Source organism: Bubalus kerabau, chromosome 4, assembly GCF_029407905.1.
Source record: "Bubalus kerabau isolate K-KA32 ecotype Philippines breed swamp buffalo chromosome 4, PCC_UOA_SB_1v2, whole genome shotgun sequence".
Lineage (NCBI taxonomy): Eukaryota > Metazoa > Chordata > Mammalia > Artiodactyla > Bovidae > Bubalus > Bubalus kerabau.
This window is the reverse complement of record NC_073627.1, coordinates 39,385,550-39,407,916: the sequence shown is the minus strand read 5'-3', so window position 1 is coordinate 39,407,916 and position 22,367 is coordinate 39,385,550. Positions and strand designations below refer to the sequence as shown.

The following is a 22,367-nucleotide window of genomic DNA, read 5'->3' as shown; positions in this document are numbered from 1 at the left end:
AGGGCATGTGGGCTTCAGTAATTGCAGTTCCCGGGCTCTAGAGCACAGGCTCAGTAGTTGCGGTGCCCAGGCTTAGTTGCTCTGTGTCATGTGGGTTCTTCCTGGACCAGGGATCAAACCCATGTCTCCTGCATTGGCAGGTAGATTCTTTACCACTGAGCTACCAGGGAAGCCCACCATTGACTTTGCTTATCTGTGTTGTCTCTTTCTTGACAATGAATATATCTAATTCATGTAATTAAAAGTATTAAGAGAGAAGGAAAGACATAGAAGCTAGTATCTGGATTTTGTGGCAATTGGGTCCAAGGTAAATATCAGAACAAAAATCTCTTATTTGATTTCTCTGTTTCTTCCATCTTTTTCACCCGCTGGCAGGTCTTCGAGGTGTGAATGGCAGGTTTTCTTCTCCACCGTGGGGGCGTTTCTGCAGAGCCCCATTTGTGACACTGGGTGGGCGGGTAGGCTGCCTCTGGCTGGGATGGTCCCAACTATACAGCCATAGGTGGCTGAGACCTCTGTTTCTCAATCTGTATAATGGGGACAGTGATACTGATGGCCCTCAGCCGTCTCATAATTCAAAGAGATGACAGGGCCAGAGCCTCACAGCTCAGATAAGTAGGTGCCTTGGACCGTGACTAGCTTTGATATACTACTAGGGACTGATGGGATATCAGCCTAGCAAGATCTTAGAGCAAGAAACTGCAACCTTCAGGGAGGCGGGGCCAAGGTCAGACCTAAGTGGGACCTATCTCTGAAGCTCTTACAGGCACTCCATGTCGGTGTGTTCATGCCTCTGGAAGAACGTGCTGTGTGTGCACCTATGCCAGGCCAGGGCACATATGTCTGCGTGTACATGCTCATGCATGTGTATGTATATCTATGAATGTCTGGAGTTTGTATATAAGTAGGGCTGCTGTGCTGCACAGTTTCAGGGACTTTCATTACACCGTAGTCTAAGTGAATGGCTGCCAGTCATTCCGGGGCTTCCCAGCTGGTGCAGTGGTAAAGAATCTTCCTGTCAGTTCAGGAGACTCAGGTTCGATCCCTGGGTCAGGAAGATCCCCTGGAGAAGGGAATGCAACCCACTCCAGTATTCTTGCCTGGAGAATCCTAGGGACAGAGGAGCCTAGTGGGCCACAGTCCATGGGGTCACAAAGAGTCAGACACGACTGAGTGAGCACACCAGTCACTCTATGATGTGAATGGCAGGCCTGCTTATGTGCAAATGCACATGTGCCTGTGGGTGTGTCTTTATGTGTACCTCTCAGTGTACATGTGTGTGGGTGTATGAGACTGGACTTACACAGCTGTGAGTGCTGGCTCCTGTGTGTGTGTGTGTCTCTGCTTCTGGGAGTATATATCTCTGGGTGTGCCTGTTTGTATGTGCCTATGTGGATCTGCATGTCTGTGATGCGTGAGTATGTGTGTGTAGTCCAGGCATGCAGGCTTGTGTGTGAATTGGTATGTCTGTGCCTTTGGGATATGCTGGATCCTGTATTTGTGTGTGTGTGTGGTTGTGCGCATGTGTGGGAGAGAGGGACCAGAAGAGTGGGCCCGGGTGCCATGTCTGTGCTGAGCTGGTCAGCTGTGAGCCTGTCCCAGATGCAGAGGCAGCTGCCTTTGGAGGCCTGGCAGGCCGCTTCCTGTTTCCTGAGCACTGTCCATCTGTCCACAGGAGTGCTGCTGGATGTACAGAAGTTTTTCCATATCAGTGACAGCAATGCTGGTTTGCTTCAGACAGGTAAGGAGGGAGTCCCCAGCCTGGGGTCGTCAGCTCATGCTGGGCGGGGGTCTTTTGGCAGGTCCTGTTCTCTGTGCAGCTCCAGCTGCTGGTAGGGGGCCAACCTGAGCCCCATTGAGTCCCCTGGCACAGAGGATGGGTGGTGTTTGGGTTGGAGGGACAGTCTGTGTCAGAGAAGGAGGCAGTAGAGGCTGGGATTTGGTGCCTGAACAGCCTCTTAGGGTATGAGGGTGAGTGCTGGGGAAGGGAGGCTTCCTTGGTGGCTCAGCGGTAAAGAATCTGCCTGCAATGCAGGAGCTACAGGAGACATGGGTTCTGTCCCCAAGCTGGGAAGATACCCTGGAAGAGGTCTTGGCAGCCTCTCTAGTGTTCTTGCCTGCGCAGAGTTGGACACAACTGAAGCAACTTAGCATGCACACATGCTGGGGAAAGAAGGGAGGGAGCTGGGGCTTGAAAAGGCTCCCAGGCTTCAGATCCTGGCTGGGGAGTTGGTCATTCATCCTTCATGTCTATTAAGCTCAGCTTTGTAGCTGGGGTTAGAATTTCTAACATGTGCTTTCTTCTCATGGATCTGAAAACCCTGGTCACTAGGACCCAGACAGACAGACAGGGGACTTCCCTTGCGGTCTAGTGGTTAAGATTTGTGCTTCCATTGTAGGTGCGGGTTCGATCCCTGGTCAAGGAACTAAGATCCTGCGTGGTGCACCCAAAAATAAAAAAGTAAAAGTAGATTGACAGACAGCGACACATACCCACAGGGGTTCAGATGGGGTTTGAGGGGAGTCCAGCAGAGGGGAGCAGCCACACCTTCCATTTCAAGGTGGGGGTGGTTGGGGTCACGAGGTGCGAACTTTTCCTCTGTGGGTCTCTGGATGGTGACACACAGATGCACACACACGTACCCACATGTGTGCACACACTCACAGCACAGGATACACACATGTGCTCTTTACAGTTTTGAGAATCCCTGTACAGTTCCTCAAGCCCATATATTTCTTTCCTAAGATAAATCTGCCTGAGAACAAGCATCTGGGTCTTTCTTCCCACCTCCCCTTTAATACTCACCTGTCCACTATTTTGGGGAGGAAAACACAGCTCTCCTCATTCTGAGTTTTACTAGGTATAAAAAACCTCCAGGGGAGACTTCCCTGGCGGTCCAGCAGCTAAGACTCTACCCTCCCACTTCAGGGGGCCCAGGTTCGGTCCCTGGTCAGGGAACTAATGCCGCAACTAGGAGCCTGAGTACTGAAACCAAGACCTGGTGCACCCGAATAAATAGAATATTTAACGCCCCCCCCACCGCCTCTGTATCAGACAGAGGGACCCCTCACGGCTGCTGGCTTCTGCTGACGAGGCCCTGCAGGCAGGACAGAGAGTCGGTGGAAACCAATCGGGGATATTTGCTCCAGGCCACAAACCCTGGATGGCAAGGCGCCAAGCCTTATCTCGCTGGCTCGTGCGCGTGTGTGACAGTCTTCTCTTTATCTACAACTGAGAATTCAGAAGTGAGATGGTTGTCTCAGGGATGGGTATCAACACATTTATTTCAATTAAAAAAAAATGAAGCTGTATAGTGGAAACCAAGACATCATTGTAAATCAACAAAACCCCATAAAAATTAATTAAAAAATGAAGCCGACATTTTCATATCTTTCTCACAGACAATCAGTCTGATTTGCCCTATTGATTTGCCAAATGAGGACTGACTTTGCCCATAAGGCTCTATGGTGCATGTTTCCCATGAACTTGATCTGCAGCCCTAAGGACTGATGACAATCTAGTTTAAAAATACAATCATGGCTGGAAATCACATCCTTTGCAGCTAGTTAGACTTATGATAAAAAATGCCTTAGATGTCAGCTGAAAACATGCAAAGGGGTACACAGTTCTACAAATGGAGGCACCGAACAAAAGAGTTAGATTATTGCATTAGATGGCAGTCTTTCCCAGTTGCTCATATCTCAGGGCTAAGGTGGGCAGATGATGCTCATCTTCCAGTCATACTGTAACCACAGGGAGGCTTTCTAGACTCAAGACCCAGAACCTTCTAGATTAAACAGATAATGGAAGTTGAGTCAATATTTCCCTTCTCTGGTTCTTACCATGGTGAGTAGGATTATTACTGCAAAGCCCCTGATAAATGAGTTGTGTGGAGGGAGAAGTTTGTGTGTGTGAGAGAGAGGACGACAGAGAGGGAGAGAGAGAAAGCCTGTGAACACAGATGTGCTTGTGAGTATGTAGTGGGGATGTGCATGTGCGTATATGTGTTTGAGACTGGATGAAGGGAAGGGTCTTTTCTGCAGAAGTAGCCCAAACAGGTATGTGGGAAGGGCAGTGAGCTTGGAGGCCTGACAACCGGGCTTGTCCCCGGTGACTTCAGGTGAGTCTTCTTACTTTTCTGAATCACCGCAGGGATGCAGACTGGAGGAAACTGATGGCTCAGAGGGCTCAGTGTAGCTATAAGAATGGGGTGGGAGGTGGGGCGAAGCAGTGGTCAGACACACCCCGGCCCCTCTGCCCCATTGCAATGGGACTTAGAAGCTGCTGGAGTTAGTTAATTGATTTACAATATTTAAAACAAACACTGATGTGGCTTTTACCATGTGCCAGGTGCTGTTCTAAGGGCTTAATAACATGTAGTCATTTAATCTTCACAACAATCCCACAAGGCAGGTGTTATTCTTATTTTGCCCATTTTACAGATGACAAACCTGAGGCACAGAAAGGCAACGGGGCTTCTGAAGGCCACACAGCTTGCAAGTAAGAGAGCTGGGATTCAAATCCAGGTGGTTGCTTATAGAGTCCGTCTCTGAACCTTGTGCTCCTTAATGACTTCCACCTTGTCACAGGAATGATTTGAATCTGGAGATGCTGGGAGTGAAGGCGTGCCTGCCTTCCACTTAGGGACGGGCTTCTCCATTCCAGGAGATCTGCTGGTTTAAAGTGTTCATATCCTGCAGGTGGTTCAGTTGTAAAGAATCTGCCTGCCAATGCAGGAGACGCAGGTGACTTGTGTTCCATCTCTGGGTCGGAAAGATTCCCTGGAAAAGGAAATGGCAACGCACACCGGTATTCTTCCCTGGAAAATCCCATGGACAGAGGAGCCTGGTGGGTTGTAGTCCATGGGATAGCAAAGAGTCCAACACAATTTAGTGGCTGAGCATTCACACACACGTACTGTGAGGGATCCCTACCCCTAATCTCATAAAGTATTAGAACATTTGGGGAAATAGAACCTTTAGGTGACAAAGATATGTGTTAACAAGACACAAAGTAACCTCCCCAGAGAAAGACTGATACATCTGATTACATCACAGCTAAATTCTTTTGTATGATGGTGATTGAAACTATAAATGCAATTAGCAATAACAATAGATAACATCTGCTGGGTATTTACAGCAAGCCTATCTTTTATGTGCTTTATTTTATTTAATCTTGTTCATAAGCTTAGGGGGGAAGTACCATTACTTCTGTACTCTGATAAAAGGGGAATCAGAGAGTAAAGGATTTTGCCCAAAGTCACACAACTAGGAAGCGGTGGGGTCAGAATGTGAGCCCAGGAATTCAGTCTCAGAATTTGATTTTAAATCCTTAAAACGAATGTAAGGGACTGGAGAAATTATCAACACAGAGCCAATAGAAAAAAATAGGCTGAGGATGTGAACCCAGGGGCTGATCCTCAGCCTCACTGGGGAAAAGGATGATGCAGATTAAAACGTCGGCGAGACACCATTTGTGTTTTAACCATTAAATGAACAAAAATAAATCGATTGATCCTATCAAGTGTCAGCAAACAATATGTAATACTCTATTCCAGCGTAAATTGATATAGCCTTTTTGGAGGCCAATTTTGGCATTTCATTTTGGCAGTAGTTATTAAATTTTTAAATGCCGTTGACATCAAAGACCATTCTCTGCGGAGTATTAGGTCAAACCACATTCAAGGGCCGTTTTTGTAGGTCAAAACTGGCTTAATTTCCGCCAATTGCTTATGGCGTAACCCAATACGAGAACGGGTCAGGGCAAAGTGGGAGGGGCTGGAACCAGAGTTGCGACGCCTCTGGGCATTCATTGGATTCAGAAAACGTCAATCATCTGTGCTAAGTGAATGAAGACGCAGACGCTGGGCGGGACCCCGAAGAGCCCAAGGCCCTTGGGTGGGGGGACCGGGTGGCGGAGGGTTAGACCTTACCCTGGCCACCTGCCGGCTCTCGGAGGCAGCGGACTCAGCGAGAAGGATGGAGGCGATTTTATTTGAGGAACAGAAGCAGTGAAGGTATACCTATCCACGTGGTGTAGTTAAGCAAAAACGTGGCAATTTCTTTGTCTTCGCAGAATAGTAAACGCATTCATTAATCCAGTCACCAATTCATAAGTGTTAGGTACTTAGGGAAAATGATATAAATACAAGTGCAGCGTCAGGGGAATGTTTTACTTAGGAAAACCAAGTCTCTTCCAGCCTCCAGGGGCCGCTGGTTTATAATCAATGTGCTCGTTCTTAACCGTGCTCATCTGCTCAAAGCAGGCATCTGGCCCACACCCCGCCCACCTGGCCTTCCACCCGCTACCTCCAGCAGGGGCCTGAGAGCAAAATTTCACCAGGCCCAAAGTCAGGCTCACAGGGGTGGGAGTTCTCCTAAAGACAGGGCCTTGGCAGCTCCGTGCCAGACCCTGTGCTCACTTCTGTCTCACCTTTACACAGCCTGGGAGGGGGGAATGTTGACCTCCACTGTTGGGCTGGTGCTCAGAGAGCACTCCTTAGTCACCTAAGGCTGCACAGTGAGCTAGCCGCAGAGCTGAGATTTGAGTCCGGGCCCAGCCCCCCGCCCTTTCCTCCCACTCCCCCTGACTCTAGGCCGTGGCGGGGATTGGGGGATTCAACTTACGTTTTTCTCTCACCGGTTTCTACTCACTTTGAAGCAAGCTGAGGCAGTTTCCTTTTCTGGGCCTACTGGACCCTTCTGCTCTGCACCCGCCACCACCCTTTGTTGGGGTGGGAGCTGCATGCCCTTGTGTGTCTCCTCCAGTCTTCATCAGCTTCCTGCTGCTGTCTGCACCCGTGTTTGGCTACCTGGGCGACCGACACAGCCGCAAGGCCACGCTGAGCTTCGGTATCCTGCTCTGGTCCGGAGCCGGTCTCTCCAGCTCCTTCATCTCCCCCCGGGTAGGTGCTCTCACTCCTTCCCGGCCCCCGGGGGGGCCTTCCCCCCCCCTCCCCCCTCCCCCCTCCCCCCTCTCCCTCTCCCTCTCCCTCTCTCTCTCCCCCATCTTCTTCCCCTGCGATCCAGCTCCAGCAGAGCTGTTTCTGCTCTGTTCCGGGCTCCAGGCTGGCTGGGGGGGGGACTGCCTTCCACGGGCTGAGAGAGGGGTCTTCTCAACAGGCCGTTGGACTTTCTTAACAGGGGCCTTCCTCTTTGGCATCTTCCTCCGGACTGAGCTAGGGGTGGAGGTGGGAGTGGGGGTTGGGGTGAGGGTAACTGCTACTGTCTGCAGGAAGTGGCCTGGTGAGCAAAGGCCAGTTTGTTAACCAGGATGCCCAGGAAAAAGGCTCCTCAGGGCAGTGGCTGTGGGCGCCAGCAGGGGGCGACTGTGCGATTTGGGGAATAGTGAGGTGTCTGGAGCCCTGGGTTGTGGCGATCCTCTGGCAACCCACTCCAGTATTCTTGCTTGGAGAATCCCATGGACAGAGGAGCCTGGTGGGCTACAGTCCATGGGATTGCAAAGAGTCGGACACGACTGAGCGACTAACACTTTCACTTTTCACTTAGATCCCTGATCTCCTCCATGTCACAAGATGCTCTTGGTCCCTCTGACAGATCTTTAAGTCCCCTTTGCCCTGAGGGTGATTTCTGGAACTGACTGTGGTCTTGTGCCCATTTTCCCAGTACTCCTGGCTCTTCTTCTTGTCCCGGGGGCTGGTGGGGACTGGCACAGCCAGTTACTCCACCATCGCACCCACTGTCCTGGGAGACCTCTTCGTGAGGGACCAGCGGACCCGTGTGCTGGCCATATTCTACATCTTTATTCCTGTTGGAAGGTTGGTATTACCCTGGATCTACTTCTCTGGGTGGTAAACTGAGGCCCAAAGGGGTCAGAACAGGGGCTGGGCTGGATGTAGGAGACATCGAGCAGAAGGGGTTGCATTTGAAACCCAACTCCACCTTCCTCTCTGTGTCACTGTATCTCTCTGAGCCTTGGTTTTCTCATCTGTAAATGGGGCCAATAGCACCTACCTGTAGGCTATGGTGGAGGTTTGAGATATGTAATGGAGATGCCCCTGCATACTAACGCAGTCCAGGAGGAGGGAGAAAGAGCAGCTCAGCAGTGTGGGCTACACAGAGAGGGGCTGACTCTGGGAGGTGAGGCAGTGAACTATGTTAGGGTTGGGCCACATACCCCGCAATGGGATAGGACAGAGTGGACTTTGCAGTCGGACCCCTGAACTCTGACTTAGGTTTCCTGAAATCACCTGACTTGGGCAGGGCTGAGACTTGGAGAGGCGGGGTGAGTGGTCCTTACATAGGGAGACAGTGGATGGTTGGGATGGGCCTGGAGCCAGAGGTCACTGGTGACTTACCAAGGGCAGTGGACATCTGGGCCTCGTGTGGCTCACTTTCCCTAGTTGGGAGCTGCTGAGAGCTGGCTCCCTGGGGTAGGGGCACCCTGGCTCAGGCTGGCCTTGGGGTCTTGGGGCCGCCTGCCTCCCCTCACAGCCCATTCCCCCCTTCTCTGTTGCAGTGGTCTGGGCTATGTACTGGGGTCGGCTGTGGCAGAGCTGACTGGGAACTGGCGTTGGGCCCTCCGAGTGAGTCCAGCTTCCTCTTCTTCCCTCTGCTTTCCCCCCCAGGCCAGCGGGGACTTTCCAGTCTCCAGTGGCCTTTGCCCCTTGGCACAGTGTCTGGCGCCATGGCGGGTGTTCAGACATCGGCAGCTTCAAGGCTGCGTATGGACCATGGCCTCTGGAAGTTGTGCCCCTGGTTCACATCCCAGCTGTTCAGTTTGCTAGCTGTGTGATCTCAAGGAAGTCACCTCCCTCTTTGGGGCCTCACTTTACCTATCTGTAGAGTGGGGAAGTAAAGCTACCTTATGGAATCTTAAGGATCAGTGAGGCAAGGGAGGGGAAGACGCTTGGACAGGGCTGGCGTGGCAGATGGAGGTGTGGGCCAAGAAAAGAAACCCTTACTGGAGCAGCAAGAACTCAACAGACAGGGTCAGTGTAGTCAGGCCTCCAGTTCTCAACCGTGTCAGTCTCACTGATTCCAACAGAGTAGTGTCTGTACAGGACAGACAGGTATTAAGTCAAATCCAAAGGGGACCATGCTCCCCAGAGAGCCTGTCCTCTCAGGGGTGAGGGGATGAGAAGCAGTGGTATGTCAAGCTCTGTGTATAACCAGCTCCTCCGATATGAGCCCATTTCCCCTATCTCCCGGGGCACAGAGCAACCCAAGAACCTGGTCCACAAAGTTCAGTCACAGCTGGGATCTCCTGGCTTCCAGCAATGTGGCCCTGAGCTTCCTGGGCCCTCCTGTCCCCAGATCATGCCCTGCCTGGAAGCTGTGGCCTTGATCCTGCTTATCATGCTGGTTCCAGACCCACCCCGGGGAGCTGCTGAGAAGCAGGGTGTCGCAACCACGGGGGACCCCCGGAGCAGCTGGTGTGAGGACGTCAGATATTTGTGGAGAAAGTGAGTGTCTCTGCTCCTCCCTGCGTGTCATTGAAAACCCCTCTGCCCACCCCAGCATCACGGCCCTCCCTCCCTCCACCTCCAGGGAGCCCTCCCTGACTGCCCCAGCAGCATTCACAGCCCTCTGCTTCCTTTGAGTTCTCTGTCACCAGCTGAGATGTTGCTCCCCCACTCAGAGGCCTCCCTCTGCCTGACATGAGACAGAATTTGGGCTGGGAGGGAGGGAGCTCTGGCCTTGGCTCTGCCACTGCCTTATCCCTGAGTGACCTAAGACTTGGAGCCTCACTCCCCTCATTTATTCAGTGGGCATGGTTCTGTAGCTTTGCCGGCTTCTCAGGTTGTTGGGAAGATGCCCGAGTGTATAATGCTCACCTCTCCGGGCCTCATGGGAGAGCATCCCTCCTCTGTTCCAGGCATGGCTGGGGAGGTAGGTTGGGGTCACCTACCCACGTCTCATAATTTACCATAATATGGGGCATGGACCAGACGCCACTTCTTTGTTACAGAGCCATGAGCCGAGTGGAGGGCAGGGAAGAGGGACAGATTGCTGGAGAATGTGATGTTGGATTTGGGTCGCTCTGGTGGGGGAGACTTGGTCCTCAGAGAGGAGGGAGGAAGGCAGATCGGGAGCGAAGGTGTGGAGGTGGGAAGGGCAGGCAAGCTGCTTAGGGGGTGTCGGTGGAGGATCAGGGACCACCTGAGTGCCCAGGAGATGGAGGAGGGGAGCGGACAGGCTCCGACAGCCCCAGCCCTCTCCCAGCTCCATCCAGAGCACTTTTCCTCCTTGTTCAGTCACTCGGTCATGTCCAGCTCTGCGACTGCATGGCCTGCAGCACATCAGGCTGCCCTGTCCTTCACTGTCTCCCCGGAGCTCGCTCAAACTCGTGTCCATTGGGTTGGTGATGCCATCCAACCATCTTGTCCTGTCTCATCCACTTTCTCTTTCAGCTGGAGTTTTGTGTGGTCGACGCTTGGAGTGACAGCCATGGCCTTTGTGACTGGAGCTCTGGGCTTCTGGGCCCCCAAGTTTCTGTTCGAGGCCCGTGTGGTGCACGGGCTGCTCCTTCCCTGCTTTCGGGAGCCGTGCAACAGCCAAGACAGGTGAGGGACGTCTCGGCTCTTTTTTGGCCACACAGCACGGCAAGCAGGACCTCAGTTCCCTGACCAGGGATCCAACTGGTGCCCCCTGCAATGGAAGCGTGGAGTCTCGACCATGGGACTTCCAGGGACGTCCCCAACATCTGGGCTCTTGATGGGGAAGTTCTTGGGGTTCTGAGTCCCCAGACTCAGTCTCTGGGTGGACACCAGGACTCAGGGCTCACTGGCCTGGTTCTAGCTCAGGCAGAGCTCTTGCTGCTGAGTGGCCACAGGCCGCTCCCTTGTCCTCTCTGGGCCCCAGTCCCTGTCTTCTCGCTCATGGGCCACTGTGAGGGTCCGGAAGGCACTTGAGGGTGAGTGAGGCTTCTGTGGGACCTAGGGAATGGTGGGATTTCTAGGCAGCCTTGCTTCAGAGGGACCTGTAGCATGAGGTTGTCCCATTTTACGGATGGCAAACTGAGGCACCAAAGGAGATTGTGATTTTTTTTTTTTTTTTTGGCTGCACTGTATGGCCTGTGGGAATTTAGTTCCCCAACCAGGGAATTGAACCCGTGCCCCTGCAGTGGAAGTGCAGAATCTTAACCACTGGACCGCCTGGGAAGTCCCAGGATATTGTGATGTTTATCCTGGCTCTACAGCTAGATTCTTATCTCCCCAGAGGCAAAGACTGAGTCCTAAAAGTCCCCCAGCAGCTTGAAAAAGTGGAAAAACAAACCAGGACTCCATCCCACTTCAGGCATTCACTGGCTGTGCATTCCTGGGCCAGTGATTTCCCCTTTCTCTGCTTCAGCCTCTTCGTCTAACTTGGCTCCTTCCCAGAACCTGGGTGAGAAACTGACATGGGAGTTAGTGTTCGGGTCCTAGGGCTGATGGACCGAATGACCACACACTCAGTAGCTTCGAGCAACAGAAATGTTTCCCATAGTCCTGGAGGCCAGAAGTCCAGAATGGTTCCACTGGGTCAAAAGCAAGTTCAGCGGGGCCACGCTCCCGCTAGAGGCTCTCAGAAAGCCTCCTCCTGTGCCGCTTCTGGTGCCTGTGGGCGGCCTCTGGTTGAGGCCACATCACTGCATCCATGGTCACATTGCCTTGTCCTCTTCAGTCTCATATCTCCCTCTTATAAGGACATCTGTAGCTGCACTGAAGACCCACCTAAAAAGTGGAGGAAAATTTCTCTAGCTCAAGAACATTAATATAGTCACATCCACAAAGATGATTTTGCCCATACAAGGGAACAGTCACAGGTTCCAGAAGTTAGGACATAGATGTCTTGGGTGGGGGGCATTGTTTAGCCTACCCCAGGGTGGGTAGAAAGCCCTGGTTCTGCATAGATCTTAGCTGTTTTTTTTTTTTTTTTTTCCTTAAATATTATTTATTTGGCTATGCCGGGTCTTAGTTGTGGCATGTGGGATCTAGTTCCCTGACCAGGGATTGAACTCGGGCCTCCTGCATTGAGAGCGTGGAGTCTTAGCCGCAGGACCACTGGGGAAGTCCCAGAACTTACCTGTTCATACACCCTCCTTGGTTAGGCTAAGCCCTCGGGTGAGGGTTGGATGGGAGCAGGAAGCCGCAGTACACAGGATTCTAGCTCAGCCAGAGGGAAAACTTCCAACATCCAGAGCCCAGATGGAAGGGGCAGCAAGGGGCTACTGAGTTTCACACCTCTGGGGTCATGTAAGTAGGCGTTGGATAGCTGCTTGCCTGGGCCACTGTACAGAGGACCAGCACAGAACTTGCAGGCCTTGAGGACCCTCTTGGCTCTGAGAGTCTGATTCTGGGAAGGCGATGTGGGGGTGGGGACACTTCATGGTAGGTGTGTCTTCTGTCCACCCCTCTGGTCAGGGGCTCTGGGGGACCCCCATCTAAATCACTTGTCCGAATAATGAATCCCGAGTCTTAGAAAGGTCTTGAGAACCTGCCAAGTTCGGTTCAGACCAAGACTCAGAGGCAGATAGCATTCATCTGGATTCGGGGTCACTTGACTGGGCTGAGCTGGAGCCTGGTACAGCTTGGAAGCCTAGGAAGGTTTGGTTAAGCACCTTTAAGCTGCCTAAAGACACAAGTGCTTTGTTCAGTAGGAAGAGAGCCAGGGGACCCTGGTTTTGCTAGTGTGGGTCTGTGTGGCCTCAGGCAGGTCCCTGTCTTCTCTGGAGAGATTTTTTTTTTTTTTTTGGTGACATTCAATTTGTCAGTAACCATGGTCTTGCATCTGTCATGTTCTTATGCCTTGGTGGGAGCCATGGAGGTAATGGCAGGCACCTGGCACTTTTGGCAAGGTTTGGCTCTGGGAGAGGATCCTGGCCAGGTGGAGAATGGTTGGTGGGGGGTTGTGGTGCTCCAGGCAGAGGGAAGAGTGTGGGCCAAGACAGGGAAGCCGGAAAGTGTAGGGTAAGTTTAGAGAATTCTCAATCATTCGTGCCGAGGGAGGGAGGGAGACAAGAAGGGAGGTTACACGGGTCAGCCGGGGCCGGTGCTGCAGTGCTGGGCGGGAGCCTCCAGGATGCAGGAAGCCAGTTAAGGGTTGGAAAAGTATTAGTTACATTTGTTTTTGAGAGTTCACGCTAGTCAGTCTCAGCATCCCTTTGCCCTTCAAAGAAGGCTTGGGTCCATCCTTTGCGCTAGGATGGACCAGCAGGATGAAGATGTGTATTCAGATCCTGGTTCTGTCACTTACTAGCTGGGTAATCTTGGCCTTGACCTTTCTTAACCTCACCTTCCTCACCTGTTCACTTGGGAATTCTGGGAGAGATCAGTGAGCCATTTGCTTAACATATATTGCTTGTTCCAGACTCGGTGCTCCCAGCCTAGAGTCAAGAAAGTAAACCAAGCCTGGTTCTGTTCTCCAGGGATTCACAGTCTAGTGAGTGATCTTGATGATAGGGACGCAGAAGGTGCTGTAGTAACTGAAAGAGTGAATGAATCAGCAAACGGACAGGGGAAAGCATCCCCAAAGAGGAGACATTTGTGATGGGTCTTGAAGGATGTACATGGATCCCTGAGCAGGGTCCCAAGGACCCAGGTTAGGAGGGAGGGGAAGAGGCCCACAGCCACATGCCCTGCAGGTACCAGATCATGTGGCTCAGCTGTAAAGAATCTGCCTGCAATGCAGGAGACGCAGGAGACATGGGTTCAATCCCTAGGTCGGGAAGATACTCTGGAGGAGGACATGGCAACCCACTCCAGTATTCTTGCCTGGGGAAATCCATGGACAGAGGAGCCTGGCAGGGAGTCATAAAGAGTTGGACATAACTGAACACACACACACACCAGATCAAGCACTGGAGGGCAGGTGGCTGGACCCCTATCCTGATCCCACCACTGACCAAGCCCTCTCTGCTCTTTTCCATCAGCCTGATTTTCGGGGCACTGACTGTTGTGACTGGCATTATTGGGGTCATCCTGGGAGCAGAGACTTCAAGGAGGTACAAGAAAGTCAACCCTCAGGCTGAGCCCCTCATCTGTGCTGCCAGCTTGCTTGCTGCAGCCCCCTGCCTCTACCTGGCTCTCATCCTGGCCCCGACCACCCTCCTGGCCTCCTATGTAAGTGAGGGGCCCTTCAGAGGTGGGAGTGGGCTGCAGTGGGTAGGGAACTCCTATTTTGCATAGGCTGACACTGTTCCAGGTCTTCCCAAATGTTATATTTATCACTCCTTCCAGGTGAAGCTCTGATATTCCCATTTTACAGATAAGTAAACTAAGGCATACCAAGAATCTCAGCTAGGAAGGGGTAGAACTAGGATTTGAGCCTAAGCTTTTCTGACTCTAAAGTGTGTCCTTTGAGCTCTTGGTTAATGCATTTAAAAAAAAAAATTATTTCACTGCACTGGGTTTTCATTGTAGCACATGGGATCTCAGTTTTGGCATGCAGGATCTAGTTCCCTGACCAATGATTGAACCCCGGCCCCTTGCAGTGGGAGCATGGACTCTCAGCCACTGGACCACCAGGAAAGTCCTTCCTAGTTAATGCTTTGATTGGAGATAATGGGACCTCATTTCTTCTAAAAATGATTCTTCTACTGTATTATTCTAGTCTAAAAGTATGCAGGGAAAGTCTCAGTGTTTTATCTTCTTCTCTATTTAAAATCAAATGTAAAATATTTGCCTGGAGGAGTGTCATAAGCTAGACCAAAGTGGGTAGATATAACTAATGCCCTGTACTGTCCTTGGTAGGTGGCACCTTCTTTAAGGTATGAGGGTTTCTTACCAGCATCCTCAGCCTTGGTTGGGTTTCCACTGAAATTCCTGGGAAATAGACAAATTCTGTTAGCATTCCCTCCTGCATGTGCTCTTATTTGGTCCTTATCATGCCCTTGTCCCTGGAGAAGGAAATGGCAACCCACTTCAGTATTCTTGCCTGAGAATCCCATGGGCAGAGGAGCCTGGCAGGCTACAGTCCATGGGGTTGCAAGAGTCGGACACGATTTAGCGACTAACCCACCACCACCATATGCCCCTGTCGGAAAGGGTTTTTCTTATCCCCACTCAACAGATGGGAAAACTGAGGCCCAGAGACAGCCGCACCAAGAATGAGACAGATAAGCCTCTAATGCCGCCCCCGCAGGCTCCAAAGTCTATGTCCTTCATGCCGCATTGACCCTTGTCACCCCCGTGGGAGAGAAACAGAGGCTGGCATACACCAGGCCAGCCTAATAAATGCCTTAGTGCTTATTGGCCGAGAGCGTGACTGGGATCATCATCTCCAGCTGGTGGGGACTGAATGAGCCTGACCTTGCAGGGAGGCGGCGGCCCCGGGCAGATGGAGGCCCTGTTGAAGGCCTGTCTCTGCATTGGCTGGGCCCGCGGAGCCCCTGCCAGCTCTGCTTCTGCCACTGTCTTGCTTGGCTCTGGGAAGTGGCTCCTTGGCTGTGTTGCGGGGACACAGCTGTCCCCCCTCCGTAGCCTGGCGCATCTCCAGAGCTGGATGGCTCATCTAGAAATGACACTGCATCTTGGCTGACAAAGCCAGCTGGAGAATCTCTTCTCTGGGCCTGCCCTGGGGCGTGAGGGGCTGAGGGGCAGGAAGGTGGGAGGGTCTGGGACATGTCCACCCTTCTGTGTTGGGAACCTGCTCCTCCCTGTGGCTCCCGCAGGGGCCGGACAGGATCCCCAGAACTCCTCATCCTCCTCCTCATCCCTCTGGATGCCCTGACCAGACCCCCCGGCCACTTCCATGGCTCTGTGCTCCTGAGGTCCCGAGATTGAGGCTCCAGCTCCCCCCAACCTCCCCACGCCCCACCCCTGCCCATTAACACCAGTCATAAACCCTAACACCTCCAAACTGCCCCTCTTCTCTTTTTCCTTTTTGTAAATTTATCTCCTTAATGGACTTAAAAAAATAATTTCTATTGATTTATTTATTTGTGACTGTGCTGGGTCTTCGTTGACGTGCAGGCTTTTCTCTAGCTGTGGTGAGCGGGGGTTACTCTCTGGTTGCCATGCGCAGGCTTCTCATCACGGTGGCTTCTCTTGGTGTGGAGCACAGGCTCAGTAGTTGTGGTCCGTGAGCTGAGTTGCTCCGTGGCACCTGGAATCTTCCCAGATCAGGGACTGAATCTGTGTGTCTCCTGCACTGGCAGGTGGAGTCTTTACCACCGAGCCACCGGGGCAGCCCCTGTTCTCTTGGTCCACTCCATCCCATCTTGGCTCACACCTTTCTCTGGGACTGTCCCAAGAACCCAGCTTCCTGGTCTCCTTGTCTTCCTGCTCCCCCACCACAACCTGTTCTTCTCGCACTGCCAGAGTGACACCACGGACCTTTCCTGATCAGAAGTCTTGCGTGGCTCCTTGGTGCCTCCGGAAAACTAAGTCTGACTCCTCATCCTGGCATTCCAGGCCCCTCATGGATGGCCCTGATATCCTTAGTAGCCTTATTCCTATGTGGCCCTGCCATGCAGTTCCCCGCCTGGTTCCCAGGACATGCCCCCTGCGCCCTACATCTGGGCTCTCCATCTGCTCTCTCTACTCCCTCCCCTTCTCCGTGTGCCTGAATCATTCTGGGCCCTCACGGATTGGCTGGAGCACCGTCTCTCCATGGAGCCATCGCTCATTGCTAGGTCCTGCCCTCTCTATCCATCCTCGCTGCTCTTCAGCACTTTTCTTCCTCGGGTCCTGGTTACATATGCTCTGATCGCCCCTCCCAGCTGGGCCCAGGTTGGTTCTGATCTTTCTCAGCCCTCCTAGCTCAAAGCATGGTGTCAGGCTGGTGGGGGTGGGGTGGGGGTGATCATTGCTCATTGTGTGAATGGTTGAGGGACTAGCTATTGCTGTTCATTCGTTTTTTTTTAAACAACTATTTATTGAGTGCCTACCAAGTGGCATGCTGGTTTAAATGCTGTGGATATATCAGTGAATAAAACAGCCAAAAATAGCTCTGTTCTTAAGGAATTCACATTCTAATTGGCGGAGATAGCTAACAGGTAAGATATATAAGTAAAATTCACAATATGGTGAATTATGGGATATTTAGGGGAACAGTGTGCCAGGCAGAGGGAGCGTGCCCTGATGCAGGAGTGTATCTGGTAGGTTTAGGGACCAACAAAAAGGGCACTGGGGCTAGTGTGGAGTGAAGAAAGGAGAAGAGGACAGAGAAGTGATGGGCCATGTGGGCATTGGGTCGAGCTGGCTTTTACTGAGTGAGTTGAAGTTTTGTGTTAAGGAGCAGGTGGTGTGGCTTATGTTTATTACATCTATTGAGATGATCATGTCATTTGTCCTTTATTTTATTAGTATGGTATATTACATTGATTGTATGTTTAACCAACCTTGCATTCCTGGGATAAATCCTCTCTTGGTTATGGTGTAAAATCATATTTATATGTTGCTGAATTTGGCTTGCTAGTATTTTGCTGAGTATTTTTGCATCTCTATTCATAAGAAATATTGGTCTGTAGTTTTCTTGTGATGTCTTTGTTTGGTCTCATAGAATGAGTTGACAAGTGCTTCTTCCTCTTCTATTTTTTGGAAGGGTTTGTGAAGGATTTGTGTTAATTCATCTTTAGACATTTGTTCAGATTCCCCAGTGAAGCCATCTGGTTCTGGGCTTTTGTTTGTGGCAAGTTTTTTTGATTACTGACTCAATATTTACTTGTTATTGGTCAATTAAGGCTTTTTATTTCTTTTTAAGCCAGTCTTGGTAGTTTGCATCTTTCTAGGAATTTCATTCATCGTATTCTCTTATAATCTTTTTAATTTCTGTAAGGTTGGTAGTAATGTTCATTTGTGATCTTAGTAACTTGAGTCTTCTTTCCTTTTTTCTTGGTCAGTGTAACTAAAGGTCGGTCAGTTTTGTGGCCAACCATGGTTGTATTGACTTTCTCTATTGTTCTTCTGTCATTGACTTCTGCCAGTGAAATCACTCTGACTTCTGTGCTGAGAATGGACTTCCCATGAGGGTGGAGAGTACAAGAGCAGAAGTGTCAGGGGTGGTCAGAAACGGTTGGATTATAGATACACTTTGAAGGTAGAGCCGTCGTAATTTCCTGATGGATTCAGTGTAGAGTGTGAGAGAAAGAAGACTCAAAGGCGAGTTCTAGGATATTAGCCTGTGTAGCTGGAAGGAGAAAGAGGCCATTAACTGAGATAGGAAAGTAGGCAGGAACAATGGAATCTGGGGGGAGATGAGCAGCTTGTTTGGTAACTTCTGAGTTTGTGGCAGGAGGTTGACATCCAAGTAGAGGTGTTAGTGGAGTTGGATACACAAGTCTGAAGTCCCTGGATATGACATCACCCCTGAAACTTCAGAGGGTGGGAACTGGCTGCAGTTCACCATGAAGGATTGTTAGTAGGTTTTGGAGACCTATGTGGGTCAGTACCAGAAAGGGTGGCCAAAGGGAGCTGAGGAATTGGCTTCTGTTCAAATTGGCTTCAAAATAGGAAGTCACCTGAGTGTCTTCCATCCACCCATCCATCCATCTATTGATTGATCTATCCATCCATCCATCCACCCCTCCGCATCCATCCTTCACCTTCTCAGGTTGAAGGAAGCACAGTTCTTCCTGTACTTTCTCTGCCAGTCCTGGGGAAATTGATAGGCTCCAGGGGAAATTGATGGGGCTTCCTGGGAAGGCCCACAGGAATGTGGGCATGTGTGCTAGTGTGTGCGTGCATCTAAGTGTGACTATATGCAGGTCTGTGAATATGAATGCAGATATATGTACTTTCGTATGTGTCCATTTCTGTGTACCCATACAGTCATGCTCTATGTATATTGCATGTGCATGTATATTCATTGTATATGTGAACAGTGTGTATGAGTGTGTCTATGGGTGCTGTTTTGCATACATGTTTGTGTGTGAGTGTGCACATTCATGTGTATCCAGGCAAGCAGATAATTGTGTGGGATGTGTGTACACACGTGTCTGCAGCTGCATATAGCTTTTCTCCCACTGCTTTTGTGGCTGCATTGCATTGGAAGGAAGGGTTTGGGGAAGCATTGTGGGCATGCTCGTCCCCAGTTTGCTGAAATAGGGCCAAGTCATGCTGTATGTTTCATGGTGATGAGGTTTCCTGAGCATCTAAAGTCTGGTCTGGGGCCTTCTGTGGGGGAGCCTGTGCCCTGGGGCCCACCTGCAGGAGCAGAGGGTTCCTTCTCTTCCCTCCTTCCAGTCCCCTTGGCAGGGAAACTTGACTTCTCGGCTGTTAATTGGGATCCAGACGCGCACAGCAGGTCTTGGCTCACACCCTCTTCCTTGGCCTTCTTCCCAGAGCCGCTGCCCTTCAGAGGAGAAGGGGTTTATATTCAGTGGAGGGACTGAGCTCAGGATAGGAACTCCATCATCACTGGCTTGGTAGCTGGAGGAGATGGTTGAACATTGGCAGTACCCCCTTAGGTGGGCTTTGTGGTCCAGAGGGAGGAGCTGGAATTGGGGGATGGCAACAAACATGCATTGAGGCATCTGAAAGACCTGAACCTCTTCCTGCTTCTTCACTACCTAGCTGTGTGAGTTAGGGCAAGATCTTGACCTTGCTGAGCCTCAATTTTCTCGGCTATAAAATGGGAGTGCTAGTACTTTCCCATTGGTTTAACTAAAGAGATAAATGAACTTTGGGGCCAGTTCTAGTTACTATAGATATATAATGGAATTTAGTGGTTTGAAAAAACAGGAACACTTACTTTGCTCATGACTTTGTAGTTTGGACAAGGTTGGGGGTGAGGGTAACATATCTGTTTTCCACTTGGAGTTAACTAGGCAGAAGGAGGGTGGGAGCTGGATGTCAAAGGCTAAGGGCTGATGGTTGATGCTGGCTGTTGGCTGAGAGCTTAGCTGGAGCTACTGGCTAGAGCAGCTGCCTGTGACCTCCCTATGTGGCTGGGGCTTGCTTACAACATGGTGGCTGGCTTCCAAGGACTAGAGTTTTGAGAGAGCCAGGTGAAGCTGCATAGTCTTTGATGACATACCCTTGAAAGTTACAGAGCGTCACTTTCACTGCATTCTGTTCTTCATTGGAGCCACAACTTCTTGCTCAGATTCAAAGGGAGAGAGAATGGATTTACTCTTTTTGGTGGAGACTAGTAGTGATCTGAAAGAGCATGTGGAAATATTGCAGTGGCTGTTTTGGGAAAATAATCTGCTCTGTGGCCCAGAGGCTCATCCTTCACTGAGCCCCAGGTCCCGTTGTTATCTAGCATTATGGTGAGCTATATCTGGGCACACGCAGCCACGAAGCCCCACAGGTGTACCCCCACCCCTGCCCAAGTCGTCTCTGGTTCTGTGCTGCTCTTCTCATCTCACAGGTGAGAAGCCTGGGAGAGGGGGGTCTTTACCCTCACACCCTGCTGGGCTTCACGGGCTGAGGGAGCAGAGCTGGGGACATGCTGAGGTGGCTGCAAGGCAGGTCCTAGCCAGGATGAGCAGAAATGATGTTCACTCACTTACCCAGTATTTCCCAAGCATATCTTGTGTGCCAGGCTCTGTTCTAGGCTCTGAGGGTGCATCATTGAACAAAACAGGCAAAAATATGTATGCAACAAAATAGATGTAAAATAGGGGATTCCCTGGTGGTCCAGTGGTTAAGACTCCATGTTTCCAATGCAGGGGGCATGAGTTCAATTCCTGGTTGGGGAACTAAGATCTCACATGCTGTGCATGTGGCTAAAAAAAAAAAAAAGAAAAAGATGTAAAATAAATGGTGAGTTAGATGGGGCTGAGTTCTGTGGAAAAGAACAGAGTGCAGAGAGTGGACAACAAGAGGGACTGGGCTGTGCCAGGAGGTCAGGGAGGCCTCACTGAGATGGCGATGCTTCAGCGGGAACCTGAAGCCAGTGAGGGAAGGAGCCATGTGGATACAGGGGTAGAGGTGGGGAGAGCCCTCCATGCAGAAGGAACAACAAGTGCAGCAGCCCTGGGAGAGGGAAGCATACTGGTGTCTTCTAGGAAATGCGGTTGGAATGGGTCCAACCAGAGTAGAGCAGAGGAGATGAGGTTAGAGGGAATGGTAGGGGTGGAGGGGGAGGTGCTGATTGTAGGGAACCCTGTACATCGAATGACTTTGGCTTCCAATTTAAGTGACATGGGAAGCCATTGGAGGATTTTTAGCTCAGAGGTGATGCTCTGACTGATGGTTTGTATCAGTTAGCTATTCAGTTCAGTTCAGTTCAGTCGCTCAGTTGTGTCCTACTCTTTGCGACCCCACGAATCGCAGTATGCCAGGCCTCCCTGTCCATCACCAACTCCTCGAGTTCACTCAGACTCACGTCCATCAAGTCAGTGATGCCATCCAGCCATCTCATCCTCTGTCATCCCCTTCTCCTCCTACCCCCAATCCCTCCCAGCATCAGAGTCTTTTCCAGTGAGTCAACTCTTCGCATGAGGTGGCCAAAGTACTGGAGTTTCAGCCTTAGCATCATTCCTTCCAAAGAAATCCCAGGGCTGATCTTCTTCAGAATGGACTGGTTGGATCTCCTTGCAGTCCAAGGGACTCTCAAGAGTCTTCTCCAACACCACAGTTCAAAAGCTAAAAAAGGCGCTCAGCCTTCTTCACAGTCCAACTCTCGCATCCATACATGACCACAGGAAAAACCATAGCCTTGACTAGACGAACCTTTGTTGGCAAAGTAATGTCTCTGCTTTTGAATATGCTGTCTAGGTTGGTCATAACTTTCCTTCCAAGGAGTAAGCGTCTTTTAATTTCATGGCTGCAGTCACCATCTGCAGTGATTTTGGAGCCCCAAAAAATAAAGTCTGACACTGTTTCCACTGTTTCTCCATCTATTTCCCATGAAGTGATGGGGCCGGATGCCATGATCTTCATTTTCTGAATGCTGAGCTTTAAGCCAACTTTTTCACTCTCCACTTTCACTTTCATCAAGAGGCTCTTTAGTTCCTCTTCACTTTCTGCCATAAGGGTGGTGTCATCTGCATATCTGAGGTTATTGATATTTCTCCTGGCAATCTTGATTCCAGCTTGTGCTTCTTCCAGCCCAGCATTTCTCATGATGTACTCTGCATATAAGTTAAATAAGCAGGGTGACAATATACAGCCTTGACATACTCCTTTTCCTATTTGGAACCAGTCTGTTGTTCCATGTCCAGTTCTAACTGTTGCTTCCTGACCTGCATTGCCAAGTAACAAATCACCATAACACTTAGTGGCTTCAGCTAATGATTTGTTCTTATGATTCTGTGAGTTGGCTGGATGGTTTCATGGCTGGTTTCACATGAAACCAGCCCATAGCTCACTCCATAGCTGCCTTTAACTGGGAGACTGGGTTGAACCTCCAAGCTGATCTCATTTGTGTCTGGTGGTTGGCTGGGGCTCCTCCATTCAGTCTCTCATCCTCCACTGGCCCAAACCCGTTGCTTCCATTGTGGTCTCAGGGCCACATTCTCAGAAAGCAGACGTGGA

At 50.8% G+C, this 22,367-nt stretch overlaps 1 protein-coding gene across 1 annotated transcript in view; it reads left to right on the top strand.

The window, feature by feature from the left end:
• SPNS3 (SPNS lysolipid transporter 3, sphingosine-1-phosphate (putative)) overlaps positions 1 to 22,367 on the top strand; it is a 44,966-nt gene that overhangs the window by 3,827 nt on the left and 18,772 nt on the right. Inside the window, exons 4-10 of the mRNA XM_055579650.1 lie at positions 1,676 to 1,741; positions 6,661 to 6,905; positions 7,627 to 7,778; positions 8,480 to 8,546; positions 9,277 to 9,425; positions 10,374 to 10,526; positions 13,874 to 14,063. Coding sequence (XP_055435625.1) covers positions 1,676 to 1,741; positions 6,661 to 6,905; positions 7,627 to 7,778; positions 8,480 to 8,546; positions 9,277 to 9,425; positions 10,374 to 10,526; positions 13,874 to 14,063 — 1,022 coding nt within the window. The remainder of the gene's footprint in view (positions 1 to 1,675; positions 1,742 to 6,660; positions 6,906 to 7,626; positions 7,779 to 8,479; positions 8,547 to 9,276; positions 9,426 to 10,373; positions 10,527 to 13,873; positions 14,064 to 22,367) is intronic.